General features: G+C 55.8%; 1 protein-coding gene across 5 annotated transcripts in view; it reads left to right on the top strand.

Annotated features, from left to right (window-relative positions):
- BCORL1 (BCL6 corepressor like 1) overlaps positions 1 to 14,916 on the top strand; it is a 43,255-nt gene extending 28,339 nt beyond the window's left edge. For all 5 annotated transcript variants that reach the window (XM_044427546.1, XM_044427547.1, XM_044427550.1 and 2 more), the window contains 10 exons: positions 2,132 to 2,273; positions 3,402 to 3,482; positions 3,874 to 4,296; positions 6,775 to 6,995; positions 8,311 to 8,517; positions 8,606 to 8,772; positions 10,119 to 10,264; positions 10,896 to 10,973; positions 12,510 to 12,666; positions 13,455 to 14,916. In XM_044427546.1, coding sequence (XP_044283481.1) covers positions 2,132 to 2,273; positions 3,402 to 3,482; positions 3,874 to 4,296; positions 6,775 to 6,995; positions 8,311 to 8,517; positions 8,606 to 8,772; positions 10,119 to 10,264; positions 10,896 to 10,973; positions 12,510 to 12,666; positions 13,455 to 13,737 — 1,905 coding nt within the window. In that variant the 3' untranslated portion in view covers positions 13,738 to 14,916. The remainder of the gene's footprint in view (positions 1 to 2,131; positions 2,274 to 3,401; positions 3,483 to 3,873; positions 4,297 to 6,774; positions 6,996 to 8,310; positions 8,518 to 8,605; positions 8,773 to 10,118; positions 10,265 to 10,895; positions 10,974 to 12,509; positions 12,667 to 13,454) is intronic.
- Positions 14,917 to 17,419: the final 2,503 nt, after the last annotated feature.

Raw genomic sequence — 17,419 nt, 5'->3', positions numbered from 1 at the left:
AGATTAACCAGGAACACTCCCGAAAGGCTATTAGCGCTTTTCGGGGTGGATGGAACGTTCTCTGGGACTTCTGGCAGAGCTGGAGAATGTTTTTCGTGATAAACCCATGTTCCTTCTTCAAGTCATTCCGTCATGAGCATTGCAGTACGTACTTGCACGACCCACAAGCGGGCAGGGATAATCACCGTTGTTACGATTCGCACGATCATTGTTTGTTGTTGTCATGTGTTGTCAAGTTATCACTCCTTATGGTGACCCTATGAATGAATGCCCTCTAAAATGTCCTATTTGTGACAATGCTGCTCAGCTTGGCGATTGTTACTTCAGCGTCTTGCTTTGCTTGGATATTCTCTGATTATTACTTAATTTGCAAACCAGATCCCAGGAAAAGAATTGCATGACGAGCATCCCTCTTGGGCTGTGTTTCTTTATAGCAGGCATGCAGAAACACTGGGCCAGGGGCCAAATCTAGCCCTCTGGATTCCCCAGAGGTCACAACCCTTGCTCTGATCTTGTCCCCTTTCCCCTTCCACTGGTCGTTTGGTGGTTTCGCAGCTTTTGTACTGTTTTCCCCATTTTGAAAACTCAATGCGCTTAGTTACTGGCAGGAAAACTTCTCAGGCCCATGACCACCATTGGAACGTGGGCGCGGAGGGCCTCTCCAAAGTGGAATTTGCCCCCTGGGACGGGAAGGGATTCTGGAGTTCTGCTTCACGCATTCAGGACGCAGCCAAGTTGTGGCTCTGTAATACTGGAGAAGCCAGGCAGCACATGGCGACAGCGCATGAGTTCCGGAGAGAGCCGCTGGAGCATTTCTGCATGTGTTCCAGCCATACCTGGATGCCCGCACCCTCCCTAGGGCTTGCCTTGGCAAGCATCGGGTTGGGTGCTTTTTAACTGGCAGACAGGCAAGCCATATCAGCCCCAGCAACAGATCCCATACCTCCTTGTGATCTCTTGATGATCCTACCGACAAGTTTTCTTCTCATTTCGTTTTGGTGCCCGGGATGGGATTAGGACTCCTGCCCCTGAGGCCTTGCCTTTGAAGCGTCTTTCCCTGGTGCTAAGGGGGCTCACTTCCAGCACAGGTCAGGCAGGAGTGGGGCAGAAGGTCAGCTGGAATCTGTGGGTCAGTCTGTGGGTGACTTGTGCTGGGTCAGCAAGGATTTCTGACTCCCAGTGCAGAAAGTTTGGAAGGAAACCAGGTTTGTATCCACGCTCCAGATCGGGCCCCGCAAGCTGATTCCTAGGCCGAGCGCATGCTCAGAGGCACCAGTTCTGCATCCCTCTCCCTGACCCACTTCCTCCTCCCCATATCTTTCTTCCAAGATCCACCAACTTTGCATCTGACTGCATTTGGTGGGTCTTGGGGTGCAAGTCAAAAACACAGTGGACCTGGCAAGCCTAAAGCGGAGCTGCCGAGCCTCTTTCAGCCCAAGGGAGCCCCTGCGGGTCCTGTTCCAGCAGGGACAGGTGGGCAAAGATTGAAAGGCAGCGGGGAGGGGGGTACCAGCGCACGTTAGCTTTAAGTTCCTACTACCATTGAGTGAGTTTTGGGAGAGGCATTCATTGCTACCATTAGGGGTGGGGGGATACATGCCCAAATTGGAAGGGCCCCTAGCAGTCAGGGGAGGGGGCCAGGGCCGACTGGGGCCTCTATCATCCCCAGCAGTCGTAGTCGACTGAATGGGCACATTGTGTCTCCACATAGTTTGGCCTACAGCTCACATGATTCCTCAACACGGGATGCTGGCTTGGACCACCTCCAGGTGGATTGTCCATCCTGGCCTTGCGGTGCAAAGAGGTCTTGGCCAGCTGGCTGTGAAGCTCAGAAAGGCCGTGAGGGCTGAGGATGCTGTGAGTTGCGCTCCAGCGTGGAGTGCACCAGGTTAGGGGAGGCAGTTTGGGGAGACCAGGGTTGTCATTCTTTTGTTCCTCCTGGAGTCTTTTTCTGCTGCATATTGCAGTCCTTTTGGTTTCCTTCCATGTCTTTATTTTGAATTGTCCTATGTTTTTAAAAAAATCATTTTATTGGGGGTCAGATTAGTGGGAAGTGTGGAGAGCAAGTAGAGAGAGAGTTTTAAAGAGCCTTGCAAAGCGGCCCCTTGACATATCTCTTCCGTGTCTTCAGTGGCGAAAGCATCACGGTGACGCCCACGGGATCAGCAAGCGGGAGAGCCGACTGAGCTCCACGAAGGACCGGGGCAACCTCCGGGCCAAGCGCAAGCGACGGAAACCGTCCCCGGGGCGCCGCGGGCACAGCTGCGAGGAAGGTATTGCAGTCCAGCCTGGAGCGGGCAGCTCCCCTTCCCAGAAGTGCCTGGACCCATGGAATGCTCTCCCCAGGCCTGAAGGCGCTCGCAGGGGTACCCCTTTTGAGCAGAGCACAGCCCGCCTTCGCCTTCCTCTCAAGGAAAGAGGGCAAGTGGGGAGGAGCCATTATCCTCACAACAGGAAGTGACCAGCTCAGGAAAAACCCTGACATGGCTCTCGGGAGGGACGCTTGGTCCCCTTGGGAATACCTCTTCCTGCCTTTTTCCTCCTCCTCTTGGCTTCCTTTTAAACAAATTAAGTACCTAGTCCCTTTTGTTGATTTATTTTATAGGTAAAAGGGAAAATGTGCAAGGGGAATTTTTGCAGATTGCTCGGGAACTAGTAGGGCCTGTCCTGCATTTTCTGGTCCTGACCCATGGCCAAGAAGGCCCTGGAATGATGGACTGTTTGGGTGGCTCAAGGAAGGGGGAGCACGGCAGTGCCCCTTCCCCTCCTCACAGTGCACACGCACTCTGTTAGTGGAACTGTGGGTGAGGCAAGTTGTTGGGCCACAGAGAAGCTGTGGAACAATTTAGAATATTTTTATTGGCCTCGCACTTAGTTATTTTCTGCCAGCAGAGAGCAAAATCATTTATTGCACAGGCTAACCTGGCCATGCCCTCGGTTCCATGGTTTCCATAAAACGGTGCTGGTTTTAACAGTGATGCTGGAGAAAATGAACTTACTAAAGGCATAGTCCCATGCATGTTTAGACAGACCTGCAGCTCCCAGCTTTCCACAGCCAGAAGGGAACGGCTGGGAATTGTTGGACTGTTTTCTGACCTAAACTTCCGCTGGGTTGCTCACTAAAACTGGCCTCATGCGTTTTGATGTGCACAACAAACATAACTTTATTACATGGTCTCCCAGGAGCCCCAGCAGTCTTCAGGTAGGAAGAGACTGGTGATAGTTACCATCTTGGATCAGGAGGGGCTTGCTTGCCGTGCCTCATAGCTGGCTTTCTGTTTTGTGACCTGCGGTGGGGAGCAGGCAAGCCAAGCCATCATCAGGCTAATAGTTGTGTGTCTCCAGAGTGGAGTGAGTTTTCAGATCTCTCCGTGTCTCTTTTTTACTCCCCGCTCTCCCAGCTTATATTGAGAAGAAAGCAAAGAACAATTTTCGGGACTTCATCCCTGTGGTGCTGAGCAGCCGGACACGCAGCCAGTCAGGTTGGTAACTGAGGAAAGGCGAAGGAGCTGGTCTCGGGGACAGAGGGGCATGGCACATGTGTGGTCTGTCTGAGAAGCTTTGTGTAACCGTATCCTAGTACCCCTCGACTTGCAAAAGCTGGCAGCACAGGCGATCACGTTGTTTGGAACTACCTTCTTTTGAAATGGAGAATACAAGCTTTCAAGTTACACAACCTTGTTGAGACTGAAGTTCAGGGGAAAAAATAGGGTGTAGATATTTATGCTTCCTTTGTTGTGGGGTATCACAAGGGGGAGAGTATTACGAGTGGAGAAAATGACCTCCCCAGAAGGAAGTGGTTCCCACACTGAGTTCATAGACAGAGTCCGTATTCCTGCTGTGCTGCAGTCTTTCCCTTCTTCCTACTTGCAGGAAGCGCGGGAGGGTCTTCGGCTAGCGCTTTAGGAGAGTGCGATGGAGCTGGACAGGAGGTTGTGCCACTGCTGGAAGAGGAAGATGAGAACGACGAAGAGGAAGAGCTCTCCTTGAAGCACCGCAGGCTGAGAAAATCCCACCGCCTTTCCCCTCACTCTAGCTGCAAAGACAGAGACCGAGACCAGTCTCGGTCAGAGAGAGGTACTTTCCACCAGGGCAAGAACAGGGCACTGCCATGGCAGGTAGAGGCCTCTAGGCAGCTGTGGAGCCGCAAGGAGGTGGAGCAGGAGAGCGGCCATGTCAAGAGAAAGAAGAGGAGACGGCAGAAGAGCTGGAAATACCAGACCGGGGAGTACTTGATAGAGCGGGACAAAGAAGAGCACACAAGCTGTTGCCATAAGCGGCGGAAATCAAAAGCAGGTAACTTCCATGCTGTTGATAATCCCAGACGGGGGCTTCTGTTACGTGGCTCTCTGGCAGCCGTGCATATTTAGCAATTTGTGTATTTGCTATAGGCGACAAGGCAGTCCGATACAGGTGAGTGGACACGCGGCCAGAGAAGGCACGGATGTCTCGCCCCTTCTCTGCCGAGCCCCTTTGTAGAAGGCTTTGTTCACTGGCCTGTTCAGAGGTGGTGGCCCATGTTTCGAAGCTGCCGCGGAGCAAACGGAGCACAGAGAAATAATTGCAGGCTACGGGCTTCTCCGCCGTAATTCAGAGGCTGGATATTGCTATTTGCATAAATCACGCCCCTGTCTGTATGGGTCTGCCTTGCACAATGGATTCCCCTGGACATGGGATTTTGCTGGGCTTTACCTGCAAGTGCGAACTCTGGTCATGGAACCATAAGGAAGGGCTAGGAACTCATCCGGCCCCAATTTCTGGGCTGGCGCAGCTCTTGGCATGAATTCCGCCCCATCTGTGTATGAAAAGGCTCTGATGGATTCACACCCCACTTTATTTCAGAAGACCTTTAAGGAGGCGAGAAGTTTTCTGCCTCCCCGGCCATTTACGATGTACTGCCGAGCTGCCGTTCCAGGTAGGGGGACTCCTTCATGCAGATGATTCTGCATTAGCCTCCGTTGCTGGAATTTTGCAGCATGCCTAATAGGAAGGGATCCTTCTCTTTCTGGCATCTTTACTGCCTTGTTTAAAGTGTACAAGTTTTGGAAGGAGCCCTGGTCGTGCAACTTGGCCAAGCACATCCTGAAGTCATTTCCTGCTAAGCTGGTCTTCCAACACAGCCCTGCTCATCGTGAGCCAGGAGAAACTTCCGCTACAGCCTGTAACAGGCTGCGGCCTCCCGGCTTGCCACCTGCAGCCGCCGCCAGGGGGCAGGCTGCCCCTGCATAGGCTCTGCAACCACAGGCGGAAAAGGCCCCAGAGACTTTGCAAGGAGAGCTTACGGCCCGGAAGCCTGGAGGGTGTAGGGAAGTGAGGGAAGGAGGGCCGCCGGCTGAGGATGATGGGGAAATGCGTTAGCAGGAGAAACGTGTGCAGAACCGAAGTGCAGCTCTCCGGCTGAGCCGCCTGCGTGGCCGTCCGCAGTGGAGCTCCCGACACGTTTGCCGAGGGCCCCCCGACCTGCCTCTCCGTGCTTGTGAGTGCATTCCTCGCTGGTTTCCCAGAATGCTTTGCTTTTGGACATCGCTGGCCCTCTCACCCTCCTTTCTCTCCGGTGGTTGCTCAGCTGAGTCACTGAATGGGCCCAGACAAGCGAGAAGCTCCCAGAGGCTGGAGGCACCCTGCCGGACCCCAGCCCGCACAGTGCTAGGAGAGGAAGTGCCAAGGGCAGCCTCCTTGGGGCAGGGAGCATTTCAGCCACAGAACCTTCTTTCGTTATGGGGCTGCCCTCTTAGGGAAGATCATACGGTACTGCTGGACTCCTGCCCCAAGGGACATGGTGCCATGAACCGCCCAGGGAGTTCCGACTGTTGGGCAGTCTCAGAATTAAATAGACAAACATTCCAGCCTTCCCTAGTCTGGTGCATGGATGCTGGCTGGGACTGCTGGGAGTGACAGACCCAATCCCTGTCTGGAGAGCACCGGGTCGGGGAGGGCTGGCAGTGCGGAGTTCATCGTGAGCTTGGCACGATCTCCCGCATAAGAGGACGGTCTCTGGTGGAGCCCTTGGCGTGGGGCCTTGCTGCGGCCTCATCTCTCCCGCCTCTCTTTGGCTGCCAGACTTCAGGTATTGGGAGTGTTTGGGGCAGGCCCCACCCACCCAACCTGGAAACAGCTTTGCTGCTTCATAGCTATCATGGCACTCAATCTACATTAGCAAGCAGCCAGCTAAAAACAAGCAGGAGGAAGTGCTGTTTTGCAGCCAGGATGCTGCTGTGAACAGCCTCATGTTAGAAGCCTTTCACAGCTCCACACAGGGCAGCCTTTCCCAATTTGGTGCGTCCAGATGTGTTGAGTTACAACTCCGGGCTGCCTTGCGACCGCCAGAGCTACAATACCAGGACAGTGCAGACTGAAATACTGTGACAGCACAAAGAAAGCAGTGAAATTGTCTGCCACAAGAACAAAATATTGACTGAGTCTAGGAAAGACATGAGCAAAATGTATGTAATGTATGTACCATTAGGATCTTGCAAGTCAGCTGCTTTTCCTTTTGCAATTTTTAAAAGACTGGGACTGCTGGGCAGTTTCTTCCTCTGGACCCCCGGCGAGTGTGGGGTGCTGAGCATGAGCAACAGCTTCTGTAGCTCAGGAAGACAGCTCTTAAACCAGTGCTGCCCCCTTCTTTTCTGTCCCCCATCCTATTTTCACATTTCGGGGGGGTCAGTTCTGAGAGGGTTGTCTGGTGAGAGATGTTGCACTTTGTTCCTGAGAATCCTTCGCCTCCAGGCTTCACTGTCCCTCTGATGGCTCTCCCTGTGCTTCACCTGTCAGACTTCAGGTACCGGAAGCACAAGGGCTCAGCACAAGGCAAGGGCTCAGAGCTGCGTCTGAGGAGCCGGCTTTCTCCAACACTCCAAGGACATCTGGACTTCCGCAACGGATTCCTCTTGGATCACTCTGACTCGGCTCCCATCGAGGAGGTGCTAGAGAAACCCTCTGGGAAACGCAAATGCAAAACGAAGCACCTCTCAGGCCTTTGTGAAGAGGGGAAGGTAAGGTGCCTGTTAGGTGGGGCTGCTGGTACCTGTGTGAGGACTGAGCAATGAGATGAGTGATGGAGATACAGGCCTTTGCCCAGATAGGACACTTGCTTTGCACGCAGGAGCTTCCAGGTTTAGTCTCCAGCGTCTCTGCTTGGAAAAAACTGGGAGCAGGTGATGGTGGGCAAACCCTTTGCCTGAAACTTGCGGAGCAGCTGCTGGTCAGGACAAATAGCCTGGCTTCGCTTAGTGCAGCTTCCTTGCCATCCTGTAAATCGATCTCCCAGTGTTTTCATTGTTTTCTTTAAAGCAGCTGCATAGGGTTCCAGATTCAGTCAGAACAGAAGCCACGGAGAGGAGTTGGGGGACGATGTCAGTGCTTCCTCCCCAGAAATGCTGCTTGGGTCAGATGAGGAGCTGTCATCCCGCTTCCCATCTGCAGCTGCTCTTAAAGTTAAAAACATAGCACTGGGTAACTAAGTGACTAGTCCTGTATGTGACATGTGATTTATTTATTTATTTGCTTATTTATATGCCGCCTGTAACTGCCAAAATGGCTTCCCTAGGCGGCTCACACAATAAAACAACTCATTAAAACCGTTAAAAGAATAAAATCAAAAAACCTGAAAATTTGTGCCACTGCACTAGGCAAAGAAAGAATCAAGAACTGCCTGTGGATTTTGGATCCTTTGGAGTTTTGGTTTCCCTTTTTCTCTTTTAGAAGCAGGTACCCATGGGAATTTGGGAGACTGGGCCAGGGTGGTGTTGAGAACATGATTTCCACTGGGAAGTTAGGAGGGCTTTGGTGCTGTGCGGGAGCCTTCCCAGCCGGGTCCTTTTTGACTGCACAAGCTGCCTGGAATTGTGGTCCAAAATATCTGGATGGCATCAAGTCAAGATGGGCTGTTATATGCAGATCTGCATACTCATTTCTGCAGAACAGCAGAGGACAGTTAAAAATGCAGAACTGGGACTCAGGAGATAGTCCCACTTCGGCCATGGAACTAACTTGTATGACTTTGGGCCATTCACTGATTCTCAGCCCAGCCCACTTCACAGGGTGGTTGTGGGGAGAAGATTGAGGGAAGGAGGGGAATTATATAAGCCCTTGGGTTCCCTGGGAGGCCAAAAGGCAGAACATAAATAGAAAGACAAAACAGATAGAACACAACGCATGCAGCTTGTGGAATACCGATGGGGCAGGCAGTTTGTGCTGGGGAATTCCACCTCTTTTTGTATATACAAGAGAGGCCTCTCTCGTCTCCCCCACGCCACGCCACGCCACCCCTTCCCCATGACCATGTTCCTCCCCTCTCGACCTTCGTAGGCCAAGGCACGGGGAAACCAGTCCAAGATGCGCTCTCCAAAGAAGGCCCGGGAGGCCTGCCCGTTCAACAAGTCTCGGCAGCACGGCCCAGAGAGAGCCGCCGAGCCCCGCGCGGCTCCACCGGTGCCGCCAGAAGCCCGGCGCCTGATCGTGAACAAGAACGCTGGGGAGACGCTGCTGCAGAGGGCTGCCCGGCTCGGCTACAAGGTGCGTGGCCAGGCGAGAGTGTGGCGCAGGAGGGCGCGCGGCGAGGGGCAGCTCCGTTTCTAACGCGGGGCGGCCGTTCCTTCCCCAGGACGTGGTGATGTACTGCCTCCAGAAAGAGAGCAACGACGTCAACCACCGGGACAACGCTGGCTACACCGCCCTGCACGAGGCCTGCGCCCGCGGCTGGATAGACATCCTGCACATCTTGCTGCAGCATGGGGCGAATGTGAACTGCAGTGCCCAGGACGGCACCAGGCAAGTTGCGCAGCCCAGCCGGCAGGGCTGGGCCCCGGGGGCGTCGGCCAGAGGTGGTGTGTGCTGCTCCGCTGTGCCAACCTGATCTGCGGATCTCCCAGCATTTGGAAGCAAGCCAGTTGGGGGAGATCCGGAGGGGCATGGTTGTGACTGCCTCAGCAGGCACCCCCAGAGATCTTGGACTGCAGCTGCTACCATCCCAGCCTGCATGGGAACTGTAGTCTAAATATCTGGAGGGCACTAGATTGGAGAGGGCTGAGATATTGGACCAGGACTTGGGAGATCCAGGAGCAAGTCTCCACACGGCAGGAAGCTTCCTGGGTGACCCTGGGCCAGTTGCCGGCTCCCAGCTTAACCCACCTGACAGGAGAACCGCATGCGTTGCCTTGAATTCCTTGGAGGAAAGGTGGAATATGAATGTAATAAAAGGGTGCTTTTTATTACATAGTCTTTGCCCAGAACTGAACCACTTCAGGCTGCTGACGGGGGAGCTACGCACTGAAATGCTCTCAGCTTGAAACTGAGCATTCCAGGTTGCAGTCTGGGGACTTGCAGTCCTGCAGTGGACTACACTGCAGGGCCCTTCTAAACACCAGGAGCTTGCACAGCGAATCGAATGGCTGAGCCTTCCCATGCAAAATTGTGTTGACTCCGGCCAGCAGCTGTCCTGCCGGCTGCAGAGGCTTCCTACAGAGGGTGCAGGATCTCGAATTGGTGGCCCTGTGCATGAAGGAGGCATGCTTGGCACTTGCGAATCTCCTGCAGCTCCTGCTCTCATTTACTTCCTGTTCAGTGGTGGCTTCAGTTGCCAAGGAAGGTGGCGCCCACTTTTTCCACCTCAAGGACAGCTTGGGAGATCTTTGTCCAGGAGGAGACAGGAACCAAGAAGAATAGGCAGTGCTAAGGGTTGTGAGGATAAGAAAGGCCCATCGCTTAGTGGCAGAGACCCTGTGTTGCTCCCGGAAGGTCCAATCGTGGGCATCTCCAGGGAGGCCTGGGAAAACGCCTGCCTGAAACCTCGGAGAGCCATCGCTTGTCTGCTGCTGTCAGTAACATCGGGCTAGAGGGACTCAGTCTCCGGCAGCTTCCTGCGTCTCCCAGTAAATTCAGGAAGGTGCGACTGGTGTAGGCTAGCCAAGATTCCCCAGAAGTAGATGCGCCACTGGGCAGCCTTTGCAAGGTGGCTCCCTGCAGATGTCCTGGACTGCAGCTCCCATCTGCAGCACACCTGCGGGGAGAGGGCTGCCAGAGGCCCTCGTGCCTTGTGACTGGGCCACGGGGAGACCCTTGGCCTGCTGCAGCCATGCACCAGTATGGCATCCACTGAGCGCCCTCTTCCCCGGCAGGCCTGTCCACGACGCCGTGGCGAATGACAACCTGGAAACCCTGTGGCTCCTGCTTTCTTATGGTGCTGATCCCACCTTGGCCACGTATTCAGGGCAGACGGCCTTGAAACTGGCCAGCAGCGAGGTGATGAAAACCTTCCTGACGGGTAAGCCTCCTTTTTGTCAAAGGCACAGCAGCGGGGTGGGGGGGGGGCGGGTAGCTCTGGACCGCTCTTCCATGCGGGTGGGCAACCCATGGCCCTCCAGAAGTCTGGGCCTCCAGCTCCCATAAGACTTGGCCATCACAGCAGATGGCAGGGAAAGGTGGGCATTTCCATGCTGGAACGGGGAATCTTCATGGAGGAAAAGTGCCCAGTTTCCTGGAGGGACTTTGCTTCTGGCAAGGTGGTCACCTGCCGCATCATAAGGCTGGCTCCAAGGTGTCGTTTCCTTGAGGGAGGCTGTTGCTTGGATTTATGTGGGAGGGACGCATCTAGGACATGTGGGATTTTGCAGGAAGGAACCACAAGCAGGGAGCTGCAAGTCTTGCTCCAAGGAACTTGCTTGCCAAATCGATGAGAGTGAATCATTGCAACATCATTTTCTTTCCTTTCTGCAGGAGACTCTGCTCAGCCTTCTCCAACCTGGCACTCTCCAGGCATGCTGAGCTGCAAATCCAAGCAGCCTCCAGCCATGCATCAGGAGGGTGCCAGGCTGGGGAAGTCTGCTAAAAGGGAGGTTTTCCTGATCTTGTCCACCATGGTCCTTGGCTTATTTGTTCGTGTTATCTTGTTGCAGATTACCTCTTGGATCTGCAGGGTCGAGCTGATGGAGACCCCCAAACTGCCTGGGATTTCTACAGCAGCTCTGTTCTAGGTGAGGAGAGATGCGCGCAGGGCACAGGTTTTATTTATTTAGTTAGTTATTTAAAACATTCCTATGCCGCCCCCATCGCAACAAAGCCTCGGGGTGGCTCACAACAGTGAGAGTTTTATCTCACTCTCCAGCATGAGAAACAGCAGAACTGATGGACGTCCTTCCACCCTGGGGCAGGGGTGGGTTGCAGGAGGCTTGGAGCACGAGAACAGGGACCAGGAGATTAATACCTTGCTGTTTCGTCACTGTCCGAGTCTCTTGCTCCAAAACTTACTCCTGCAGCCTAATCACTCGGAAAGGCAGTGATCAGTAACCATTAAACTCACCAGCAGAAAGCTTAGTGGTACATCCCAACCCAGTGCCTGAATTTGCTCCTCCCAAACACAAAGCCAACTTCAGACCCTGGCTAGGGGAGGGGTAAACCAGAAGTCTGCCTGTATGTGCAGCTATCCTTTTTTGAGTGTTGCTGTTTGCTTCAAACGTTCCCAATTACTGAAGCAGTGAAGCAGGAGCAATTGGGACCGTGTTCACTGACAAACAGCAAAGATTCCTGGCTTCCTGTTCCCTTGCATCAAGCCTCCTAATCTACTAGGCTGGAAGGAGATCAAGGAAGGCTTGGAAGAAGGCGATCTGGAGAATTTGGTTGCCTTCTGAGCGGTTTTACAAGGGCAGCATTCGTAGTCACCCCTTCCTGTGACGTTGTTCCCATGCCGGCTGCATTGTCAGCTTAGCTCCCTCAGGCTTTGACAGAGCGCTGAGCCATGGAGAGCCAGCTCTGGGGATGGATGCCTCTTGCCGTCCCTTGCTCCGACCTTCTGGCCACGCTCACTTGGGAAAAGAGATTCTGAGTGCTTCTGAGCAATGGGGGGAGCAGGGTGCCTTGCCTCGGGAAGGATCCCTGGCAAGGGGCTCTTGGGCTGCGCACACTTTGCACGGAAGGGCAGGCAGCTAGATTTTCCCTCTATCCAGAAGGGACCGTAAACTTTCCATGGCCTGTAATACAAATCAGACAAACGAACACGTCTGCATAATCAGCCTTCCTTTGTATACATTCCTTGCATCTGTTCGGAATTTTTGGTGTCGCTTTTCCTCTGGTGTGCAAGTCCCGTGGCCAGCTAAAGAGCCCCTCCGTCCCCTGGACGTTGCTCGCATGCTTTGTGGTGCTCCTCCAGCCTCAAGGGCTAGCGACCTGGCGCGTGGTTTAGCCAGCCACGTAGCTCAGCCCGAAGCGCCCCGTCCTGCTCCCCGCCTGTGCTTCCCCGTGCTGCTGCCCGGATAGCAGCGCCCGCGGCCCCTGTGCGGCCTCTGAAGGCAGGCGGTGCGTCGTCGCTGGCCGCTGCTGGCTTTTGCTCCAGGCTGGGCTTCCGCCGCAGCCAGTGGTGGGGTTGCCATGGCGATGGCTGACTGCCCAGCGAGTGAACCGGGCCCAGGCAGGCCGAGGGAGCCAGGCCGCCCGCACGGAGCTCCTCCGGGGGCCCTGGGGCGGTTCCCCTCCCTCACCTGCCCCTCCCGCCTGTCCTGTGCCCCTTCTCGCAGAGGGGAGAGACGAGATCGGCTGTGACCTCCTGCTCAACCCGCCCGGGAGCTCCGATCCAGAGGAGGACGAGGAGCAGGAGTCGGACTGCTTCCTGTTTGAGTTCTCCGACAAGCAGCAGCTCCCCTGCTACAACCTGCAAGTGTCTGTCTCGCGGGGGTGAGTCGTGGCGCCCAGAGCCAGGCCCTTCTGGGGGGCCGCGCAGCGCGGGGGGAGGGCCGGTGGGGCCGAGGGCAGGGGCACAAGCCGGCCGGGGACAAAGGAGCAGCCTGGGGGGCCTTGGTGAGCTGGCTGAGGAGCGCCCCTCTCCCTCGCCTCCTCCGCAGGCTCGCACGGGGCGGCAGGGCCTCAGCAGCCGCTTGGGGAAGGGGCCGTTTGGACGGCCCGCCGGGGCAAGTGGCAGGCTGGCAAGCCGGGGGAGGCAGAGGGGCGCAGGGGCGGGCTTCGTGTGGGCTGGACCGGCGCCGCACGGGAGGCTCGCTTGGCATCCCGAGGGAGCACCGAGCTGGTTCCCGAAGAGCTGCGCGTGTGGCGCGGAGTCGGCCTCTGCAAAGCCACAGCTCTGAGCCGCAGCCGCGGAGACCCTGTGACTCCCCATACAGGCCCCCAGGCAAGCCTGCCGTGGGGCAGGGTGGTCTGCTGGGCACAGTTCATGTTACGTTTGCTAGGCAGAAGCCAGGAGGGGGCAGGCAGGAAGAGCCGCGTCGCAGGCAGACTGAAATAAGAAGGCCCCCCGGCGCTAAGGCTGTGGGGAACGTGGTCTCACTTGGCTGTGTGAATCAGAGCACAAACGGTTTTCTGGCAGAGAGTGCACAGAGCCGAGGTTTCCACTTCTCTAGACTGGGGGGTGGGGGGGACTTGCTTTTGTCAAGCTGAGGGGGGTAAAACGGGCATGAAGAGCATACCCCCAGCCCGGTGACCGCATTGCCTCTCTCCCCCGTCCTCAGGCCCTGCAACTGGTTCCTCTTCTCAGACGTGCTGAAGCGGCTGAAGCTCTCCTCCCGCATCTTCCAGGCCCGCTTTCCACACTTCGAGGTGACAACCCTGCCCAAGGCAGAGTTCCAACACCAGGTGTCCCTGAGTCAGGTGCTGGCCCCCGAAGAAATCCAGGAGCACCTGGAGCCCCCCATGGCCCCGGGCGCGGTAGAGACGGTGGAGCTGGTCCGCTACGAGCCGGAGCTGGTCCGGCTGCTGGGCTCAGAGGTGGTCTTTCAGGCCTGGAGCAGCTGACGGGGGGCCGGGACACTTCCTCTGTCGTCACCGGACTGCACTGCGAGGCAATAATATGGACCAGTGGGAAGGCGGCCTTCCCGCAGCCAGCGGCAAGGGGTTCTCCCCACGGCCCCCTTTAACCAACAGGAAGGGCTTGCCCCCTGCCCTGGCTGGGGCGGGGGAGGGCTAGGAAGCGGCCTCTTCCCCCACCCTGGACTCCGTGGCAGGCCTCGTGGCTTCCCGGCCTCTCTGTGGAGCAGCGTCCCCTCTCCCCTGTCCAGCCACCCCCCCAAGCTCTTCCAGAGTATTTATTTAATTAGTATTTAATTTGTGGTGATCCTTTTTTGTTCCTGCTAAGTCTGTATCACTGTGATTGGATGGGGGGGAGGCTTCCGACGGCCACCTGTCCCCGCTGGGATGCGCCGGGGGGCCAGGCCGCCACTTCCCTCTGCTTTCATGACATGGGGAGGTGGAGCGCTCCACGCCATCCCTTCCCCTTGCTTCGAGGGCCCCCGGTTTCTTTTGGGGGGAGGGGCTTTTTTCCGCCCTCTTCCCACTTTCTCCTCTCACACGACGCGGTCTCCTGACGCTCAGCCTGCCGCCACGGAGGGGCTGGCGGGGGCCGCACCCACACAGAGCCAAAGCCATCCAGCGTTCTCGGCCAGCTTCCTCTCCTCCTGCTCTGCCTTCCATCCACCCCCCCTTTTTAAAATCTCCCCTTTGTTCAATCAGTTCAGGTGGCGACAGCGAGGGCGGCCGAAGGCTGCCCGGTTGGAGGACTGGGGGGGGGGCATAGGTGGTACAGTTTTATTGTACAGGTGCTAACAAGGACTGGACAATCTCTTTCCGGCTCCTCCCCTGCACGGGGGGTGGGCAGGCGGGTGTTAACTTTTTTGTTCTTTTGTGTTGTGACCCCCCCCCCTTTCCCACTCAGGGAGTTGCATTTCCTTGCACCTCCTGTCCACCCCTACCCACCCCACTTTCCAGGCAGGTGGCCTCTTCGGGTCACCGAACCTCGGAAAAAGCAAACAGTTCTCTCTTTTACGCCCAGGCTTTCGGGCCTTTGGAGTGTGTGTTCCGGCTGCTGTTTTTTTTTTTTTGTTTTTTGTTTTTTTTTCTTTTCTTTCTGATTTGTTTTCTCCCTAAGCAACGCTTTGGTGTCAAAAACACTTATGTACAGAAAAACCTGCATCAGGGCTGCTGCCTCCTGCCTCGTCTTTTCGCGGGAGGACTTGCGTCGCTTTGCCGGAGGTGGAGGAACGATCGCCGCTCAGGGGCCAGAATGGGCCTCTTCCACCCGCTTTGTCAGCGAGGCTGAAAGTGGAGGCTGAAGCCCCACAAATGCTGCCCGCTCGCTGTGTCAAACCCTTTCGCGGGGGGACCTCTGGCATTTAGGGATGTCGCGGATGCAGTGCCTTGCTCTGTTCCTTCTTGGGACCAAGCACCTGCGAGTCGAGAGAGACCGACAAATGGGAAGGACGAGGTGTGGTGATGCCAGAAAGGGGGGTACAGAGCAGCAACCTTAGAGCAGAAGTCTTGTTGCCCTGCCTCTGGTCACAAAGCTTTGCCTTCTGCCTCCCTTTAAGTGGAGCGCTACCTCCGTTAGCCATTGTGCTTTGCTGGCAGATGGGTGTGTGCATGTGAGAGAGTGTGATTCCAAGTGAGAGAAATGGGGGGGGGGGGGAGACTGGAGCAGGGGAAACCCCCCTCCATAGTGTTATCCCAATTTGGGTTTTATTTTTTGTTTGTTTTACAAGGCAAGATATCGAAGCTTTCCCTAACTTCTTGCCCTACAGATGTTTCGGTCTACAAGACCTATCAGACACAACCTGCACAGCTAGTGGCTGGGGATGGTGGGAGCTGTAGTTGAACAACAGCCAGAGGGGCACTCTCTGCCTTGGCATGTGATTTTCTTCCCTCATCCTACCACCACCCACATTTTTTTCAATCGGTACCAGAGAAATCATCAGTTGGTAGGGCAGTCTGCCATTCAGTCGTCGAGTGTTGTTTTTACACACATGGACTGGGCTTGTGTTGGAAGGAACCACGCCGCAGAAAGATCCCCTCGCTCAGTTGCAGCTCGCTCCGGCCGCACTTGAGCCCGTCCTGCGGTCGAAGAAGCCCGCTCTCTCCCACACTGTGCTGCTCTCCGTTGGGCTATTCTGAAGTGGGATTACGCAGCGGGGAGCCACGGACGTGGACCTGGCATTGCGGTGCGCTTGCGGCGCTCTCTCCGAGGCCAGTGCCACATGCAGACAATGGCGGGGAGCATCGCTCTTGTGCTGGATTGCAGCAGAGGCCAAACACGCCCTGCGCTGCTGCCGCCGCCTCTGGAAAATCCCTGAGGGAAGACGGAGACGCCGCCGCACTTTCCCCACCCGGCTCTCCATGGAGAAAAGAAGGGGCAGTGTCTCCTCCGGGTTGCTGGGGCTTCGCGGGAGGAGGCAGTGCCGAGGGGCTGCCATGGCCTGTTCTGTTACCATCCCCTTTTCTTCCAGAGGGGAGGGAGGGAGAGCCAGTTTCTCTCCTTGGAGCAGAGCTTTGCCTGGAAACATGAACTTGCTTGCCTGACCGAGGGAAGGAGGGAGGGAGGGAGGGAGGGGCATGTGCATCGGGCAAGCCGGTAAATTTCTGCAACTCCTCAAATCACCCCAGCTTTTTACTCTTAAGAGCCTGTTTCAGGGGAAGCTGCTACACTGACCCAAGGAAGATGCCTGGCTAGACGCCTGCACATGGAAGACGCTTGCTGTATGATGCCTGCATCCCACTGGCCTGCTTTGCTTTGTGACACTCAGCACCGTCTCCCCTAACCTGTTCTCCAGGTGTTTGGGCTACAAGTTGCAGCAATCCTGGCTTGGCTGGGATGCAACTATAGCCTAGAGCACCAAGCTGGGGAGCACTGGTTTAGTGTGGCACTCGTTCCTGATCCAAACTGGTGCACTGGTGTGCCTTAGCAGTCTCCCAGGTGAGCCGGGGGCCACCTGGAAGTACTGCTGAACAAAGCCCTGGAAAGGTAAACGCCGACTCCAGCCTGGACCAGCAGTTGTTGGCTGTTCATGGGAACAAGCGGGCATGATCCAACTCATAAGGCAAGAGTGGGGAATGACCAGCCAACTTCCTCCCACTCTCATCCTTACTGGCATTCCCACTGGGGGGGCGGTGGCTCGCCAGGAGTGGGTGACGCTCGCTCCAGGAGGAGGCCTGCACATCCTTGCAGACACCAGAAGGAAGGGTGTTCGCTCCCCGTGCCAGAGCTGCAAGAGGCTCCATGGACTTTTAACAAGGTAGCGGCTGGATTTGACATCAGCTGTGAGAAGGGGGCTTTCTGCTGCACGACTGAGTAAAGTCCCACGGAGGAACGAAACCAGGCCTGCCCTCGATGTTGTTAATTTCCAAACATGGCCTCCCACTGTGAAGAGAGGTCCTTTAATTCTGCCCATGCCGCTCACTGTCACGGCTTTCCAGTGGGAAGGTGCCTGAGCAGCTTTCACGGTTACACCAGAACTAGACTTCTTACACCACACTCAGGCAAACTTGGAGCTTCACAACTTTTGTGGAAATGGCTCCAGTGTAATTCCCCACTAATTGCTGCCTTCCACCAGGGGCATCGCTAGGCACTTGAAAGATTCGGAGCCCGCAGGGCACAAATCTGCATGTACTAATTGCTAGCTCTGTATGCAGATGTGGAAAAAGAGGAATG

Source organism: Varanus komodoensis, unplaced genomic scaffold (assembly GCF_004798865.1).
Source record: "Varanus komodoensis strain SLA01 unplaced genomic scaffold, ASM479886v1 scaffold18_3, whole genome shotgun sequence".
In the NCBI taxonomy this organism is placed as follows: domain Eukaryota; kingdom Metazoa; phylum Chordata; class Lepidosauria; order Squamata; family Varanidae; genus Varanus; species Varanus komodoensis.
The sequence above is the reverse complement of the archived record's forward strand: the minus strand, read 5'-3'. Positions and strand labels throughout refer to the sequence as shown.